Source organism: Pantherophis guttatus, chromosome 8 (assembly GCF_059756535.1).
Source record: "Pantherophis guttatus breed Tessera chromosome 8, ASM5975653v1, whole genome shotgun sequence".
NCBI classification, from domain to species: domain Eukaryota; kingdom Metazoa; phylum Chordata; class Lepidosauria; order Squamata; family Colubridae; genus Pantherophis; species Pantherophis guttatus.
In genome coordinates, this window is record NC_142070.1 from 14,698,624 (window position 1) to 14,717,253 (window position 18,630).

An 18,630-nucleotide genomic window follows, 5' to 3' on the forward strand; every position below is an offset into this window, starting at 1 on the left:
ACTCAAAGAGCCACAAAAGTCCTTTGTGAGAAATCTGTGTAATATGTAAACTGGGAGGAAAAAAAAAACCTAAGGTAAACTGATTTGAGGATAAGGGTCAAAGGATTAAAATTAGACAAAATGTTGTTTTATAAAATATAATAAAAATGGAATGGTATTGAATTGAAATTAAGAATAAATGGTGATAACATTGTAAGGTAAACACTTAACAAGAGGTTAGAATATTGTAAAAATTATTTTGATATGACTTGTATAAGATATAAGGTAAAGAAGAATAAAGATATGTTTAGAATTGTTATGCAGATGTAAAAATGAGTGAAAGTGAATTTGAAACTAATTTTGGATCGATATAATGGATTTATATAGATGAAAATGTTAAATTTGAGTTAAAACTGGTTTTTTTAAAGTTTTGAATTTCTTTTTTATCTTCTTTTCTTTTTTTGTTTACTTATAAAAGATGTAATGGAAATTGTGAATTGAGCTTGTGAAAGGAATGTAAGTGTGGTAACCATCTATGACCGGATCGAGATTTTTGCTCTTGAAAGTTATGTTTTATGTTTAAATTTGGAAAAAATAAATAAAAAATATTTACAAAAAAAAAAAAAAAGTCCTAACCAGAAGCTCCCATTCCAATTCTGGAGTCCACCGGAAGTCCGGTTCCCACATCAAAGTCTCCTCCTAGTGTGGTGTCCTTTTCCCTCTGCTGACGAGAAGTCCAGTTCCCCCACCATAGAGTCTCCTCCTAGCGTGGCATCCTTTTTCCTCTACCTGTCCTAACCGAAAGCCCTATCAATTGTGGAGCTGACCAGCAACAGGGAGCTGCAGCAGAGGGATAAAAGAGCCACATGAGGCTCCAGAGCTGTGGGTTGCTGACCCCTGATCTAGAGAAAAAGATTCTCGTGGAGGGTAGTTGCAATTTAGCATTATGGGAAACTGGCAACACTACAGTTTTGTAACAGAACTAGCATGGAGTAGACAATAGTGGGGACAGAGGAAAAAATTGGCTGATACAGTAGTGGCCAAAATTGTGGAAACCTTTTGGGAAAAGTGTATTTTTAAGGTCTGATGGCTAATAACACTACTTTTTTTTTGGAGTTTCAAGATAATCATCTTCCACTGCTGGAATGGCCTGGGAATAGCCCAGACATTAACCCAATTGAAAACCTATGGAGCCGACTAAAGAAACTTGTTAGTCAGAAGCAACCCAGCAATAAAACCCAGTTAATAGAAGCAATCATTCCATCTTGGTTTCACATTATAACAGCTGCAGAACTAAAAGACTTGGTTCACTCCATGAGAAGACGTTGTAAGGCCGTAATTCATGCTAAAGGTTACCCAACTAAGTATTAACTGATATGGTGATAATATTTGTGTATCTCGTTTTTTCTATGGTGATAATTTTTGTATATCTCGTTTCACTTTTCTTCTTTATAATTGCTATTCTAATAGCAAATCCTTCATAAAAGTTACTGCATTACATTCTTGATTAAATTATCTTTCCATTGATGTATAATTTTAGTACTACTCTCAAAAAAAGTGGTGTTATTAGCTAGTTTTAGAAAATACACTTTTCCCAAAAGGTTTCCACAATTTTGGCCACTACTGTATCTGTATCAGATGGCATAATATTTAGGGAAGTTTCAGACATGCAAATTGGATATTTTTAGATGCGTAGTAGTGTTCAGTTATGATAAGTTGCAGGAGGAACCAAATCTTTGAAGGACCATCTTTTGCCAGTCATATGTACCTGACCCACTAGAGAGTGGGGAGGCAGGGAATGTTATGGGTCCTTTCTCCTTAAGAGGTCCATCTAGCGGGTTCAAGAAGAAGGGCCTTCTCTGTGGTGGCTCCCTCCCTCTGGAGGGAGATAAGATTGGCCCCTACTTTGACAGTCCTTCGCAAGGCCCTGAAGATCTAGTTTTGCCAATGGGGCTGGGGATCCCAGAGTGGGATGGAGCCCATCAAACGACTCATTTGATTTTGTCACAAGATTAATGGGGGCTTATTTTTTATTGTTTTTGTATTGGGTTTTTATCCTTGTCATCTGCCTGGACTGAAAGTGAGATGGGCGGCCACATACATGTTCTTAAATAAATAAATCTTTTGTTTTGGAAATAGAAATCTTCCAACTACTTTTATGTTCTAGTCCAGGGGTCTCCAACTCTGGGGGTTGAAGTCCACAAGTCTTAAAGTTGCCAAGGTTGGAGACCCCTGTTCTAGTCCACTTGCCTGATGGAGAATTCTGAAAATTCAAAGGTTTTCAGCAGTTTTGCATAACTTCAAATGACCTACAAGATACTACCTCTTTATATTTAGGAGTTGAGGCTCATGGTCAACTCAGCTATGATAGCTTTAACGAATCTTGGGTTTTGAGCTCTCTCTCTTCTTCCCCTTCCACTCTTTCTGCTTCGACGGGCCGCATGAGGTAAAAGGTTTTGGATTCTTGGAAAGGTTCAACCTTTCTCTTGTTTTTCCCTCAGAACAAATTGATGCTTTAGCCGATCAGCACATTGTCCATGTGGCCTGTGGTGAGTCTCATAATGTCGCGCTTAGTGACCAAGGCCAGCTTTTTTCCTGGGGCGCAGGAAGTGATGGGCAGTTGGGCCTTACAACGACGGAAGATGCTGTAACAATTCCAAGGTAAAGATGAGAGATTATGCTTGTCGGACTTTTCTTATTCTTGTGGAAGATTGCAGATTGATTTCAAGGAAATCTGTTTTTCCATAAAAAAGTGAAAGACAGTGGAAGATTGCAGATATATTAACAGAGGGATAGAATCAAGATCATGTGAAGTGTTAATAACTCTCTATAATAGTTTAGTAAGGCCATTGGAATACTGCATTCAGTTTTGGTCGCCACGATGTAAAAAAGATGTTGAGACTCTAGAAAGAGTGCAGAGAAGAACAACAGAAGATTAGAGGACTGGAGGCTAAAACATATAAACAACAGTTGCTGAAATTGGGTATGCCTAGTTTAATGAAAAGAAGGACTGGGGGTGATATGATAGCAGTCTTCCAATATTTGAGGGGCTGCCACAAAGAAGAGGGGGTCAACCTATTTTCCAAAGTACCTGAATGCAGGACAAGAAGCAATGAGTGGAAACTAGTTAAGGAGAGAAGCAGCCTAGTACTAAGGAGAAATTTCCTGACAGTTAGAACAATTAATCAGTGGAACGGCCTGCCTTCAGAAGTTGTGGGTGCTCCATCACTGGAAGTTTTAAAGAAGAGATTGGACAGACATTTGTCTGAAGTGATGTAGGGTTTCCTACTTGAGCAGGGGTTAGACTAGAAGACCTCCAAGGTCCCTTCCAACTCTGTTATTCTGTTACAGGCAAGTGATTTAATAGACATCTCTTGATTCATTTTTGTGTCCTCTGTGATATTCATCCACTAAGTACATGATCATATTTAATAAAAAAGCACTCCTATGTTTCTTGTTTTCTTTTAAAATTCAAGCCAATAATGTTTTAGGACTATGATAATATTGCCTAAATTAGTCTCACTGTTACAATCTCTGTAATAGAGATGATAATAATGAAGACCAGGTAATTATATTACACCTCCGCAACTTTGTTAAAGTGTGTAATTTATTTTATTTTCTTAGGTTAATAAAAAAGCTGAACCAAGAGATGATCCTGCAGGTCTCGTGCGGGAACTGGCATTGTCTAGCTCTAGCAGCTGGTATGACCATTTTAACATTTAATAATTCAACTTTTAATTACCCTTCCAGTTAAACAAGTTTCTACTCAATGATAGTAACAGTTCTGGGAAAATTTTCAAAAAGAGGATGACCCTCACTTCTTTTTCTTGTCAACAGAAGATAATGTTTCTAAAAATGGTAATTCTCTGTAATATCTGAAATATACTAGTTTCAACAGTAGAATTTCTCAAAAGTACGTCTATTCGGCACACTATAAGTAGTTCTTAACATACAACTGTAATGGAGCTATAATGGCTGGGGAATTCTGGGAGCTGAAGTCCACAAATCTTTAAGTTCTAAGGTTGGACACATTTCACTAGACCAGGGGTGTCAAACCCGATTGCATTGCAGGCTGTATCGTGACGTTATCGGGATGTTTTTTGCCTTTGCGGAGCTGGGGTGGGTGTGGCCTGTGCAGGCCTGGGCGTGGCCTATGTGGGCCATATCCAGCCTGCTGGCCCCAGCTTGACAGGCTGCCACTAGACCAAACTGGCTCTCTCTAATTATCTCAATTATATATATATCTCGATATAACGTGGGTAGCTGTATAAATGTTTTAAAGAAATAACATGTTAGCTTTTCTTCATGTGATTGCAATAGAGGTAGTCCTTGACTTGCGACCATAATTGAGCCCAACATTTTTGTGGTTAAGTGAAACGTTAGTTAAGTGAGTTTTGCTCCATTTTATGACCTTTCTTGCCACCGTTTTTAAGCGAATCACTGCAGTTGATAAGCTAGCACCCCAGTTGTTAAGCGAATCTGGCTTCCCTACAGATTTTGCTTGTCAGAAGGCTGCAAAAGGTGATCACGTGGGACACAGCAGCGGTCATAAGGACGAACCAGTTGTCGAGCATCTGAATTTTGATCACATGATTGATCATGGGGAATGCTACAAAGGTCATAAGGGTGAAAAATAAGTCTCTTTTTTCACTGCCGTTGTAACTTTGAGTGTTCACTAAATGAATGGTTGTAAGTCGAGGACTACTTATATGCTGGGAGGTGAAAAAAGTTTGTTTTTTTCCTGAGCTCTGGGTTTTATTTCTCCCCTCCCTCCCCCACAGATGGACAGTTCTTTGCATGGGGACAGAACAACCACGGGCAACTTGGGCTCGGTAAAGAATTCCCTTTGCAGGACACTCCTCAACGTGTCAGATCGCTTGACGGGGTCCCGTTGTCTCAGGTGGCTGCAGGTGGAGCACACAGCTTTGCTTTGTCCCTCTCAGGAGCTGTGTTTGGCTGGGGGAAGAACACTTCTGGACAGCTGGGTTTGAGTGATGAGAAAGGTACTTAAAAGATGTCTTTTCTCCAGATGTTGCAGAAGTTTCCAACTCAATTCTTCTGTTTTTTCCTCAGAGATTTCTTCATGCTGCTTCTCTCTCTCAGCCCAAGCGTATCTGTTTTTATTATTATTATTTTTATAATTTTTTATTATTATATTTTAATACAAACAATCATCTTCCATTAAACAGTGTGTCGTCTGGGTACAAATGTCTTATGCAATAACAATTAAAATTTACAGCCATATTCTTTATTTGTCTATTCTTAATACTGATATACATAGCATATCTACTACTGTAACAATTCTCTTCTAAGCTTATTTAATTCTATTAATATATTTTCTGTATTTCACTCATCTACTTTTATTTCTAACTTTCATATTTATTCTCTAGCCATCGGTAAAATAGTTCCCATACAATATAATATTCAGTTTGATCCTTCTCTTTAATTACAAGTGTTAACCTATTCATTTCTGCACATTCTAATATTTTCCTAATCACATTCTCATCCGTAGGAATATCTTCACTTTTCCAATTTTGCGCAAATACAATCCTAGTTGCAGTTATTACATGAATAATCAAATATACATTCTCTTTACTATAAGTTTCTAGTAAAATCCCCAACGAAAATATTTCGGGTTTCAAATCAATATGTTGTTGTGTCATCTTCTCCAACCACGTATATATTTTTGTCCAATATTTTTTGGTTTCTGTGCATTTCCACCACATATTATAATTCGACCCAGGTGCCTGGTGACATTTCCAACATTTAGCTGATTTGTCTTTAAACATCTTTGCCAGTCTTACCGGTGGAAAGTGCCATCTATAAAACATCTTAGCCCAAGCGTATCTCTGAACAGCCACAGAAATGGAAAGGAAGAGAGGGAGATTTTAAGGAGATGAAACTCTTTCCTTCTCTTTTCTGCCTAGTTCAGATACTTAACCATCTCTGTGTATTAATCGGCCTGGTGGAATTGATATGAGGCCCATTACAACTGTGTGGTTGGGCATGTATTTTTCTTTAGTGGAATGGCCTTAAAACATTGCCATTGTGCTTTATGAAAATCCTTTATGAAAAGTGAACTGTCAACATCCGTTCTGTTGACGAACCCAACTAAAGCAAGCACACTGGAAACTTGCCAATGTCTCAATGCAAAACTTTATTGAGTACATCATTTTGATACTATTGAAGGCAATACCAGCTCTATCTAATTCCCATGCAAACCCACATAGTTACCTTATAGAATTCCCCCTCACCCCTTTTAGTGCAGGTCACATTGTCCAATTGACTATCATTGTATTGTTATGAGAAAGAGTCTCTGGTTTTGGCTGACACCTGCAGATGTGTCCTTGGCCCTCAGGGCTTTCCGCCTTGAAGTCTGGAGCCTGCATTCTGTCTCACCTTTCCCTCCCCCCTAGTCCTTTGGCAAGTTAAGAAGCAATAATGGTTGCAACAACATAAGAGTCCTTTGATCTTGACACAAACTCAATCAAAATGCTTGCAGGGTAGAAGCCATTCCTTCTGCTTTTCCCTTTGGGAAGATCCATCATGGAGAATTTTAAGTCTTTGAATGGGGAGCCTTCTTTGTGGGCTTTCTTTTCTTATTCATACAATTGTGGGTAGCTGCAAAAGAGAGGCTTGGCAAAAAGTCCTGCTTACACAGAAAAAAAAAAAGGCTGTTAAATATTACAGCCATCAGATTCCAGAAAACCTTTTAACCAGAATTTAGTGGAGGCAACCTTAGTAAATTTCCCCAATCTGATTACCCTACACATCGTCTTCAGCCACTTAAATCTTCCAAGCACCATGGCCATCCTTGAGAATTCTAGCAACTGGTCTGCAACATTTGAAGAACAAGCGGTCAAATAGGACCTGGGATCTGTAGCAGTTCCTTTCTCCTTGGAATAGCCAAGTTTTATAGCTTTTTATACTCTTTAATGCAGATCGGGAATCTCCTTGCCATGTGAAACTTTTAAGGACTCAAAAAGTTGTCTACATCAGCTGTGGAAATGACCATACTGCTGTTCTGACAAAGGTAGGAGAACATCTTTTAAATGTTGGCTATGTGTCTAAGGCAGCGCTATAATTGATCATAAATTGGCTGGTACTTGAGGGCGGGAAGGACATTCTTTCTCCATCCAATCATAGTAGTATTGCTATTTGATATGTGCTAGCCCTTTAGCGTATACAAGCAAAATGATCCAAATAGAATCCAATAGAAGAAGCAAGTATTAACAATAAATATTACAATTTAGTTGAAAACATTTTGAAACGAAAGGCCCTTCCTGCTTCCTAAAGAACATTTTTGAACTTCAGGAGTTTGGACTTCAAATATCTTTCAAAGAGGAGTAGGTTCCAAAGAATAGGACTGAAATGGAGGGTAGCATTTCTGATGTAAGTAAAAACTAAGTGCCTGTAATTTAGAGGCGTCAAACTCACGTCGTCACAGCTGCGTCATGTGATGTATCGGGACTTTTCCCCCCTTCGCTAAACCGGGCGTGGGCGTGGCCAGCACATGACGCATCCGGCCTGTGGGCCGGGAGTTTGACAGCCCTGCCCTAATTTCACATACCAACCAAGGAGCATAAATTGTAATCAAGTTATTCTAATAACCGAGTGTATGTGTATGACTGGGACATTCATCACTAGCAATTTAAATTGGTAATATTCTTGAAGACCCAGCAAGTGTCTAAATATTTTTTCCCATAGTTCAACAATTGGATGATCTCAAGTAATTCTATTTGGAGAATATTTAGGCATATGCACTGTTTTCTTAATTTATAGTATTTTCTTTTTCTCTGTCTCCAAGTATACTGACATAAGTGCAAATAATTTGTATAAAATTGCATGCATATATTTTAGTGCTCGTTCATTATTTAGTACATCAGAGAGGTGGGGTTTTAGCACATAAGAAATGTAGACTTAGTTCTTTGTTTAGTGCTTAAGAAATGTACCATATTTTTCGGAGTATAAGACGTACCTTTTCCTCCAAAAAAGGAGGGTGAAAATCTGAGTGCGTCTTATACTCCGAATATAACCCCACCCAGCCTCTCAAACGGAGATTTCAGAGGCTGAAAAAAGCCTCAGAAATGAAGCTTCAGAAAAAAGCCTCCAAATAGAGCTTCAGAAAAAAAAGCCTCTGAAAGGAAGCTTCAGAAAAAAAGCCTCAGAAATGAAGCTTTAGAAAAAAAGCCTCAGAAACGAAGCTTCAGAAAAAAGCCTCCAAACAGAGCCTCAGAAACGAAGCTTCAGGAAAAAAGCTCAGAAATGAAGCTTCAGAAAAAAAGCCTCCAAACAGAGCTTCAGAAACGAAGCTTCAGAAAAAAAGCCTCAGAAATGAAGCTTTAGAAAAAAAGCGTCAGAAACGAAGCTTCAAGAAAAAAGCCTCAGAAATGAAGCTTCAGAAAAAAGCCTCCAAACAGAGCTTCAGAAACGAAGCTTTAGAAAAAAAGCCTCAGAAACGAAGTTTCAGGAAAAAAGCCTCCAAATAGAGCTTCAGAAAAAAAAGCCACTGAAAGGTAGCTTCAGAAAAAAAGTTTTTCCTGAAACAGAGTTTCAGAATTTCAGAATTTTCAGAGGTTGAAAAAAAAGCAAGGCACAGAGCTCACAACCAATGAACCTGTTGCTAAAATTCACCTCTGAGAACAGCTGATTGGGGGTATTCCGGGAGGCCCAGCAATCAGCTTTTTTCTTATTTTCCTCCCCAAAAACTAAGGTGCGTCTTATACTCTGAAAAATATAGCATATCCTTTTTCTCCCCTTCATTTCTTCCTCTTTCATACCATAGCCAATTAAAAATTTTCCCCAAAAGTTTGTATTCAAAGTTGTTGAGATTTCTATCAGAACTGTTTGCTTTGGGGCTCTGAAGAAGAAACTTATTTGGGGTCAAAGGAAGCTTTACTCTAAATGAAAATGTTCTTGTGATCTTTGTTGCAGAGTGGAGGAGTGTTTACCTTTGGTGCTGGTTCATGCGGGCAACTTGGTCATGACTCATTGAACGATGAAGTCAACCCTAGAAGAGTTTTGGAGCTGATGGGCAGTGAAGTCTCCCAGATCGCTTGTGGTAGGTGAGTAGCCTTTTGGACAAATCTTTTCACAAGGCCAAAGGTTGTCAGCCTTGCTTAAACAAACAGAAAATAAAATTTAGAGGAAAGTGAACTTTCAGGAGACTTAATCAGCAATGTTGGATGCTCCTTATTATATGTTTGGTGTCCAAAACTGTTCATTTGGATCAATGTTTCTCAACCTTGGAAACATGAAGATGGGTGGACTTCAACTCCCAGAATCCCCCAGCCAGTGCTGCTGGCTGGGGGATTCTGGGAATTGAAGTCCACCCATCTTCAAGCTACCAAGGTTGAGAAACACTGATGTGGATGATTTCTTTTACCTTTTATTCCCAATATATTTGGAATGGGAAACTGGACAGAAGTGGGCGTCACATAATGTAACAACTGGTTCACCGGCACAAAAAATGTGAGCGTGCACAGCCGTCCGCGCATACGTGTGGCTTCAAAAATACTGCGATATAGGAAGGGATAGCGCCTAAGCGGGTGGGCGGGCCCACCCAGGCTTACCTGTTGGTCACAACTATCAGTTCGCAACTACCGGTTCCCCTGAAATGGTCTGAACCGGCAGGAGCCCAACTCTGAAACTGGGACACTTAGCAACATCTGGAGAAATTGCAGATTTAGATGTTTGCCTTAATCTGCTATTGGGCAGAGATTATAAACCTCGCCTTCGCAGCTCAGAAACTCAGACCCATTTGGAATAGCATTTTTGCAATAATAAAGGTTTAATTTAAAATTACCAATAAATAAATAATAATAAATAATAATTTTAGGTACTGTTTTGTTTTCATACGATTTAAATAGTTTAAAAGAAAATGGACAAATTGGAATGATATTGCTCTAATGCACGGGTGTCAAACTCGATCGCGTCATGTGACATATTGTGATGTATCACGACGTTTTTTGCCTTGGCTGAGCCGGGGTGGGTGTGGCCTGCGCATGACGCATCTGGCCCACGGGCCGCCAGTTTTGACAGGCCTGCTCTAATGGAAAATGACATCTGCTTCAACCATCATTTTCTATTTAACCAACATGCTTAATCAAAGTTGAAACACTGATACAATAATGAACAAGCAGAGGCCTAGCCTCTTACCTCTATTCAGGCCACAGTCATGAAGCAGGCAATACAATTTAGAGGCAGCTTTAGTGGAGTTCTGGATGGAATGAAGTTGGTTATGGTTTACAATGGTTTTCCAGAATCTGGATCATTGTAGCTGAGCTGGGCAGTAGCCATGTTGTTTGGGATTATACAAATGAAGTGTCAGCAGGTAGGAGACACCAGGATGGGAGAAGGCAAAATTGTGAGATCAGAGGGTGATCTGTAAGGAATGCAGAAATCTCTTCACTCTTAAGCGATTGGGAAAGATATGTGCTTAGGCAAGTAATTTTAAGAATTCTCACAGGATGTTCTTCTCTGCAGTTCCTACAGAGACTTTGTGGTCTCTTCTTTAGCGATGCCTCTTAAAAATTTGGGAGTGGGATGATGCATTTTGAACTGCCCAGCTTGGCTCACCTTTTTACCTGAAGAATGTTATCACAGGAGGTGTTTACCAAGTTAGGTTTTATTTGCCCCTTTCAAGGTCTCCATTGTATTGCTAGAACAGTCATCAATATTGTGTTGGCTCTGAGCTGGTCATGATGGTAGCAGAAGGACGGACTGGAGAAGGGTGGGAGTGGAGATCTGCTTTTTTTCTATCTTACAAGTGTAACTAGAAGTAGCAATAGCATTCAGATGTATATCATCATCATCTTCATTTAACGACCCCATAATCCCTTGCGGGGTGGAGTCTGGGCAACCGAATGGAGTTAGCAGAGAGTTTTAATGGCCTGATGCCTTTCCTGTCACCAATGCAGAGTTTTGTTCAGCAGATATATTCTCAGTGTGCCCAGAGAAAGAAATATCTGCCTCTACCTAGGATCGAACTCACAGCTTCCTGATTGTGAGGCGAGAGCGCCACCTCTAGGCCACCGCACTGCTCCAGCATTCAGACTTATATGCCCGCCCCCCAATGCTTTACAGCTCTCTCTGGGTAGTTTATAATGTTTGCATATTGCCCCCAACAATCTGGGACCTCATTTTACTCACCTTGGAAGGACGGAAAGACTCGAACCCCATCAGGATTGAACCCTAGGCTGTGGGCAGAGTTTGCCTGCAGTACTGCAGTTAACCAATGCACTACCAAATAGATCAGGGCAGGGGTGAAACGTAAAATTTGCTATTACCGGTTCTGTGGGTGTGGCTTGGTGGGGGGGGCGTAATGTGACTGAGTGGGTGTGGCCAACTTTTTTTTTTATTTATTTTTCAAAGCATTTTTTCTACAACCTCTTGAAGAGGTTGCAAAAAATGCTTTGAAAAGCTTCTGAACTCAGCTGGGATCGTCAGAGAGGGTTTTTAAAAAATGCTTTGAAAAGCCTCTGACGATACCAGCTGAGCTGTGCGATCATCCGAAGCTTTTTTTTTACTTTTAAAAGCATTTTTTCGTCGGAAGAGGTTGTAGAAAAAATGCTTTTAAAAGTAAAAAAAAAAAAAAAGCCTCTGATGATTGTGCGGCTCAGCTGGGCATGGTGGGGGGGGGGGGGCGCAGGGATTTTTACTACCGGTTCTCCGAACCACCCGCCGCCATCGCTACCGGATTGGGCGGTCCGGTCTGAACTGGGAGCATTTCACCCCTGGATCAGGCGTGTCAAACTGGCTTCACGCGCAGGCCACGCCCACCCAGCTCTGCGAAAGGAAAAAACGTGACAGCAATGTGACGGGGTGAATTTGACACTTTTTTTTTTTTAATTGCAAAAGTTTTACAATTACATTTTCACTCTTTTCCCCCCCCCTCAACCCACCCCAAACTTCCCAGCCTCCCTAACCCACCCTAACCCTCCCCTCCCCCCGGACTTCCGCACAATATACTCATATTAAGTAAAAAAATAAAAATAAAAAACCCCTCCTTTATATAAAACTTGTATAAAACTTGAACCCCTCCTTCCCCCTTATAATTTTTCATCTTCATTACATTAAAAAGTTTCTATCTTAATATAACATTTTCAAATAAAAGCTATTTGATACTTCCTAGTTTGATATTTGTTCTGAACATAATCTATCCACTTTTTCCATTCCCATTCATAAGTCTCTTGTGTACAGTCTTTTAAATATGCTGAAATCTTCGCCATCTCTGCAAAACTGGCCATCTTCAAAGTCCATTCCTCGATCGTGGGCAAAGCTTCATTCTTCCAGTATTTACCTATCAATAGTCTCGCAGCTGTTATCATGTACAATATCAACTTTGTTTCACCCAAAGTAAAACCCTTAACTATACCCAATAAAAACAATTGTGGGGAAAATTGAATTTTTTTCTTCAAAACATTCTGCATGACCCACCAAATTTTTATCCAAAAAGAATTTGACACTTGTGAAATAGATGAATGGTCAGGGAGGAAAAAAAAAAAGAGTTGTCCTCTTTCAAGTTCAGTTTTACACTGAATATAATTGGTTGTTGAAGATGAACTGCTTTACAAACGGTTTGGTTATTTTGATATTTTCAGACAGCACACTCTAGCCTTTGTGCCTTCTTCAGGAATGATCTATGCATTTGGCTGTGGAACGAAAGGCCAGCTGGGAACTGGACACATCTGCAGTGTTAAATGTCCTTCTCCAGTCAAAGGCCATTGGGCAGCTTATGATGAGCAGATCTCTGGTAGAGCAGGTAAGTGACTAGAATTGTATTTGTTTCTTTAGCGTATGGCGTTGTTACATTAGCCAGTAGACTACAGGTAGTCCTCGACTTACAACAGTTTGTTTAGTGATCGTTCGAAGTTCAAACGGCACTGAAAAAAGTGACTTATGACCGTTTTTCATCCTTACGACCTTCGATGCATCCCCATGGTCACATGATCAACAATACAATACAATACAGTACAGTACAATTCTTTATTGGCCAAGCGTGATTGGACACACAAGGAATTTGTCTTTGGTGCACATGCTCTCAGTTCAGATGCTTGGCAGCTATTTACGACGGTTGCAGTGTCCTGGTGTCACGTGATCAGCTTTTGCGATCTTCTGACAGTCAAAGTCAACGGGCAAGCCAGATTCACTTAACAACCGGGTTACTAATTTAACAAATGCAGTGATTCACTTAACAACTGTGGAAAGAAAAGTCGTAAAATGGAGCAAACTCACTTAACGAATGTTTCAGTGAGCAACATAAATTTTGGACTCAATTGTGGTTGTAACTCAAGGACTACAATGCTAATGCAGAGTAGTGGTTTGGCTGCCTGTTTAGCAGCTGTGGTAAGTACACGCTTGCACGCTTCCCATGGTGTACCACAGGAGGGTGAGCTGGTTTCACACCAGAAAAGAAAGATGAGCGGCTTTCCCTGCAGCGTCATCAAAAGCCCTCCTCTCTCCCCCGGGGCCTCCTCGTAAACGGTCTCACAACCAGGAAGGTTCCGAGTCAGCGGGATTCTGCCGCCTGAAGCGCTGGCTCCACCAAAGTGGTACCTATTTATCTACTCGCATAGAACATGCTTTCAAACTGCTAGGTGGGCAGAAGCTGAGGTGAGTGACGGGAGCTCACCCTGTCGTGGTGCTCAGGTCTCAAACCTGAGCAGAAACCATCTCCGGGGTCATTAAGCTACTGAGCCATTACTCTAGTGACTGGAAGAGAGCAGGGTATACAGGATACCAGTTTTTGGATCCCAACCCCAACCCTTCAGGCTATATGAATTTTGGTTTCCAAAAGAAAGACAAATGGGATATTTATGATGTCTGATGGTTTTAACTAATACTTGTCAATCTTCTTCAACAGATGCTTGCCCGTATTATATTGTTAAACATATATTCTCTGGAGGAGACCAATCATTTGTAATTTGCTCAGGAAAAGAGGTAACGTAAAGCTTTATGGATTTTCCATTATATCTTTTATAGTTACAGGAAGGGAAATACTGAATTGTGCGTAAAGGCCATGCACCTTTTCCAGTGTGGGCTGAAGCTCATGCAGCCCCCATCCTGTTTTTTGTATGAAGAGACCCCCGCCCCTGAAATTATGCTGCTCTAGTTTTGGGCAAAATAAATAAATTAAATGGATCTACCACTTACAGGTAATTATAAATAATTCCCAATCTTGAAAGAAGAGGCAGCAAAGTATACTACAGCCTCCTCTACCTATATCAAATTACATTCTTTCTGCAACTTTCAGCCGCAAAAAAATAAAATAAAAATGACAAAGTTTTGTTTCTTGCCATACAACCAAAATCCACAAGAACTGAGAATTATCTGGCTTGAAAGAAATAAGGCTGTATTTCTCAACCTTGGCAGCTTTTAAGATGTGTGGCCTTCAGTACTGCTGATGGGGGAATTCTGGGAGTTTGAAGTCCCACAAGTTGCCAAAATTGAGAATCCCCGGAGTAAGAAATGGACAGATGCATGAAATGAAATGGGAAGGATCCACAAAAAAGGAAGTTTGGGGAAATGATAGGTAATCTTTATGTAGTTTATCCAGTATTATGAATTGCACATTTGCTCGGAGGAGGGGAAAGGTGCCCACAGAGAGTAATCCAGGGCAAATCTGCCCCCCCCTCCCGGAAAGCTACTCTCAGTGTAACAAAAGCAGCAGTGATGTCTCTGGTGCTCCACCCGTTCACAGTGAAACCCTCTTTGAAATCTGCACCTTCTTACAGAATTCTCTACCAGCTGATGATTTCCGGACCTTAAATCACAGTGACCACACCTGTTTGATTAATGACAACACAATAGACATGTGGAGGCAAAAGCTTTCTGAAAGAAATAACTCTAATTCAGTGAAGTAGGTTCACTTCTGTTCAATTTGTAAAGAATTATTGTGATAAGTGGGCAAAGACGTGATCTTTGGCTTTCTTGGTGCCATCTTCTTTCTTGGCTTGTTGACTCAATCTAGACCATGGGCATCAAACTCGATCACGTCAAATGATGTCTCGTGATGTTTTTTTGCCTTTGCAGAGCCGGGGTGGGTGTGGCCTGCGCTTGACGCATCTGCGGGCTGCCAGTTTGAGAGGCCTGATCTAGTGCAATTCATTATCCAAAATGATAATCAGTTTCATAAATTATGGATTTGTGGTTTAGCAGCTCTTTTGACCTCATGGAATCCCATGTCCAGCCTGGTACTTTTAACCACTATACCAAACCCAGTCTCTTAATGATATAATACACTTAACTGATACATCATACTCATACATTTAACGACTCCATAATCCCTTGTGGGGTGGAGTCTGGGCAACTGAATGGAGCTAGCAGAGTGTTTAATGGCCAGATGCCTTTCCTGTCGCCAATGCGGAGTTTTGTTCAGCAGATATATTCTCAGTGTGCCCAGAGAGAGAAATATCTGCCTCTACCTAGGATTGAACTCACAATCTCCTGATTGTTAGGTGAGAGCTCCACCTCTAGGCCACCGCACCACTCCAATATTTAACTCATACATAATAGTATAATTTAGAAGAATAGTATTTAGCACTTAGACTTATATACCACTTCATAGTGCTTTTATAGCCCTCTCTAAGCGGTTTACAGAGTCAGCATATTGTCCCCAACAATCTGGCTTCTCATGGTGTCAAGCTGTTCAAGAGAATCTTTTAATGGTGTGTCATAAAGGATTTTTTTCTTGAGCCAGAGGTTTGTTCATCAGATTTTTAGCCCAAATATTTTCAATCACTTCTTACCAAATTCTTCTCTGCTGAACTAAAGAATATATTTGGCATTTCTAGATTAGTTGTGTGTGGTATATTTTAAGTCAGTGTGTTAAGAGCAAAGGCAATTGAACAGATTAGAGAAAAAAGGGTGAATAACAATTAGGTTCAGTTACTACATTAATCCATAATCTGATTTGATTAATTTTGGTTATCATGTCATAAGAACTCAGTTTGTTAGAGTTTGTGAATAGCGTTTTGTAGCGTATTATGTAAACACAATTTACATAATAAGGCAATTTCAGCTCAGTAAGTCAGATAACTATGGATAAACAAATCAAGGCAGTATATGAAAAGTTACATGCAATTCCTAAGCAATATAAGCTTTAACCAGTTTTCTTGTCTTTTGCTTACTTGCGTTTTCCTTGTCCTAAACAGTGAGGTTGTGCAGATCTTATCTTCACCAGCTTGCTGGAATGGAAGCTTCCTTGAAAACAAGTAAGTAGCTTAAAATGGGGGAAAAAAAATATTTGGCTAACTTTCCAATCCAGCTTTTGAAATGTTAAATCGGTATAAATTACTAAACTTGGACCGCTGATAATTGACTAGATTTGATTCAGGGAAGAGAAATACTGGTTTTATAGCTTCCTCTTTTATAGTAATTTTTAAAGTAAAGATTATACAAGTAGTCCTCGATTTACGACCACAATGAATGGACCAAAATTTCTGTTGTTAAGTGAGACATTTGTTAAGTGAGTTTTGCCTCATTTTACGACTTTTCTTGCCACAGTTATTTATTTTATTTATTTTATTTCCAAAAATTATTAAGTGAATCGCTGAAGTTGATAAGTAAGTAACCCAGTTTTTAAGTGAATCTGGCTTCCGCATTGACTTTGCTTGTCAGAGGGTCGCAAAAGGTCATCACGTGACCCCAGGACACTGAAACCGTCATAAATATGAGTCGATTGCCAAGTGTCTGAATTTTGATCAGATGGCCATTAGGGATGCTGCAAAAGTCGTAAATGTCAAAAACAATCATAAATTCCTTTTTTCAGTGCCGTTAGAACTTTGAATGGTCACTAAATGAACTGTGTTAAATTGAGGACTACCTGTACAGTACATGTAGTCCTCAACTTACAACCATTAATTTAGTAAACATCCAAAGTTACAATGGCACTGAAAAAAGTAACTTATGACAGTTTTTCACATTTATGACTGTTGCAGCATTCCTGGGATCACGTGATCACTTTTTGCAACCTTCTGACAAGCAAAGTCCATGGGGAAGCCAGATTCACTTAAAAACCGGGTTACTTACTTATCAACTTCAGTGATTCACATAATAACTGTGGCAAGAAAGGTCGCAAAATGGGGCAAAACTCACTTAACAGCTATCTCGCTTAGCAATAGAAATTTTGAGCCCCATTGTGATCTTAAGTCGAGGACTACTTGTAATTACACCAGTAAAAATCAGCATAAACTAAAAAAATGTAGAAAAATGAAATGAACGAGTAGAAAGTACGGAAAAGAAAAAAAAGGAGAAAAGAAAGAAAAGCATGAATATAGTAAAGCAAAAAAACCAAAAAACCCATAGAAGTGAATTCTCACCTTCAGCACAGATATAATATTTTTTAGTAATTTATAATCTTTTCTTAAAGTATAGCAAATAATCTCTTATTCCCATATTCCATTTTTTTATCTGTAAAGAAACCTACAAAAATTATTGTCATTTCAGCCCTAGTGTCAGGAGAAACTGATTAAGTGTTACAGAGATCACATATCAATATTAACCCTGATCAAATACAGCTGTTTTATATTCCTTCCTTTTACTTCTAACAATCTTAATTTTTAGTCCATTCAAATAATGTTATAGAACTTGACTTCTTTTCATTTTTTTTTTCATTGTCCCTTCTCTTGAGATTCTCCAAAATGTTACCAAGCTTCTTTTGTAAATCCAATATAGGAAAATTATCCAGGTCACTCTTCTGATTTATTGCTTGCATGTCCCCTTTAATTATGAAACTGGTTTCTTTTTTATATCTCGTGTAACATCTTTTTCCATGTCATTCTTGTAGGCTTTCATTTGTAAATCCATTTTAAACTCAATCTTAATTAGGGAGCACATGATCCTCTGTCATAATATATTTTAGACACAATCTTTCCATAGAGGCAGATGTCTCTGTGGACAGTATTAAAAATAACCTCTGAGTCCATTGTTCAGAAATATTCTTCAGTATATCCAATGTTAGAATATTCTGGTTCTATAGCTTCCTGATACAAGAAAGAGGCAGGATTTTTTTAAAAAGGAAAAAAAGTTTGATCTCATGGAGTTGCCGTTCTTCATATCTTATGGGGAGAAACAAAAGACTATTGTGATAACTTACTGTATTTTTCACACTATAAGACGCTAGCGTCCTTGCAGAAAACAGCCTGGTCAGCTTCAGCAGGTTATCATAGCCTCAGCAAGTGGCTCGTCAGGGCTCCATTCTGTTGCACCCACCACCGGTCAACTGAGCTGAGTTGTCACTGCCCCTGGGAAACGCTGGAGGCTTTGCTGCCGAACAGCTGATTGGCGGTTGGATCTGCCTCCCAGAATACCGCCAATCAGCTGTTGTAGGCGGTGGAGATCACCACCGCCTATAGCTTCCAATCGTCACCATTTGCTGCCACCGATTGCCTTCAATGCCGCTGCCGATGGCCATTCGGTGGCGGCGGTGAACGGCGGCAGTGATAGGCAGCGGCGGCAATCCCTGCCACCTACAACAGCTGATCTGTGGTATTCCGGGAGGCCGATCCAATCGCCAATCAGCTGCTCAGCAGCAAAGGCTCCAGCATTGCCGTCACCATACCAACCCCCTCCCCCCCTCCCCACCGCAGTATTCGCTCTATAAGGCGCACAGACATTTCCACCCACTTTTGAGAGGGGGGAAGTGTGTCT

At 39.9% G+C, this 18,630-nt stretch overlaps 1 protein-coding gene across 3 annotated transcripts in view; it reads left to right on the forward strand.

Moving 5' to 3' along the window:
• Positions 1–18,630, forward strand: part of HERC3 (HECT and RLD domain containing E3 ubiquitin protein ligase 3) — a 64,682-nt gene that overhangs the window by 22,946 nt on the left and 23,106 nt on the right. For all 3 annotated transcript variants that reach the window (XM_060686958.2, XM_060686959.2, XM_087875129.1), the window contains 9 exons: positions 2,481–2,640; positions 3,604–3,680; positions 4,761–4,982; positions 6,921–7,012; positions 8,914–9,044; positions 12,582–12,742; positions 13,844–13,920; positions 14,715–14,839; positions 16,134–16,193. In XM_060686958.2, coding sequence (XP_060542941.2) covers positions 2,481–2,640; positions 3,604–3,680; positions 4,761–4,982; positions 6,921–7,012; positions 8,914–9,044; positions 12,582–12,742; positions 13,844–13,920; positions 14,715–14,839; positions 16,134–16,193 — 1,105 coding nt within the window. The remainder of the gene's footprint in view (positions 1–2,480; positions 2,641–3,603; positions 3,681–4,760; positions 4,983–6,920; positions 7,013–8,913; positions 9,045–12,581; positions 12,743–13,843; positions 13,921–14,714; positions 14,840–16,133; positions 16,194–18,630) is intronic.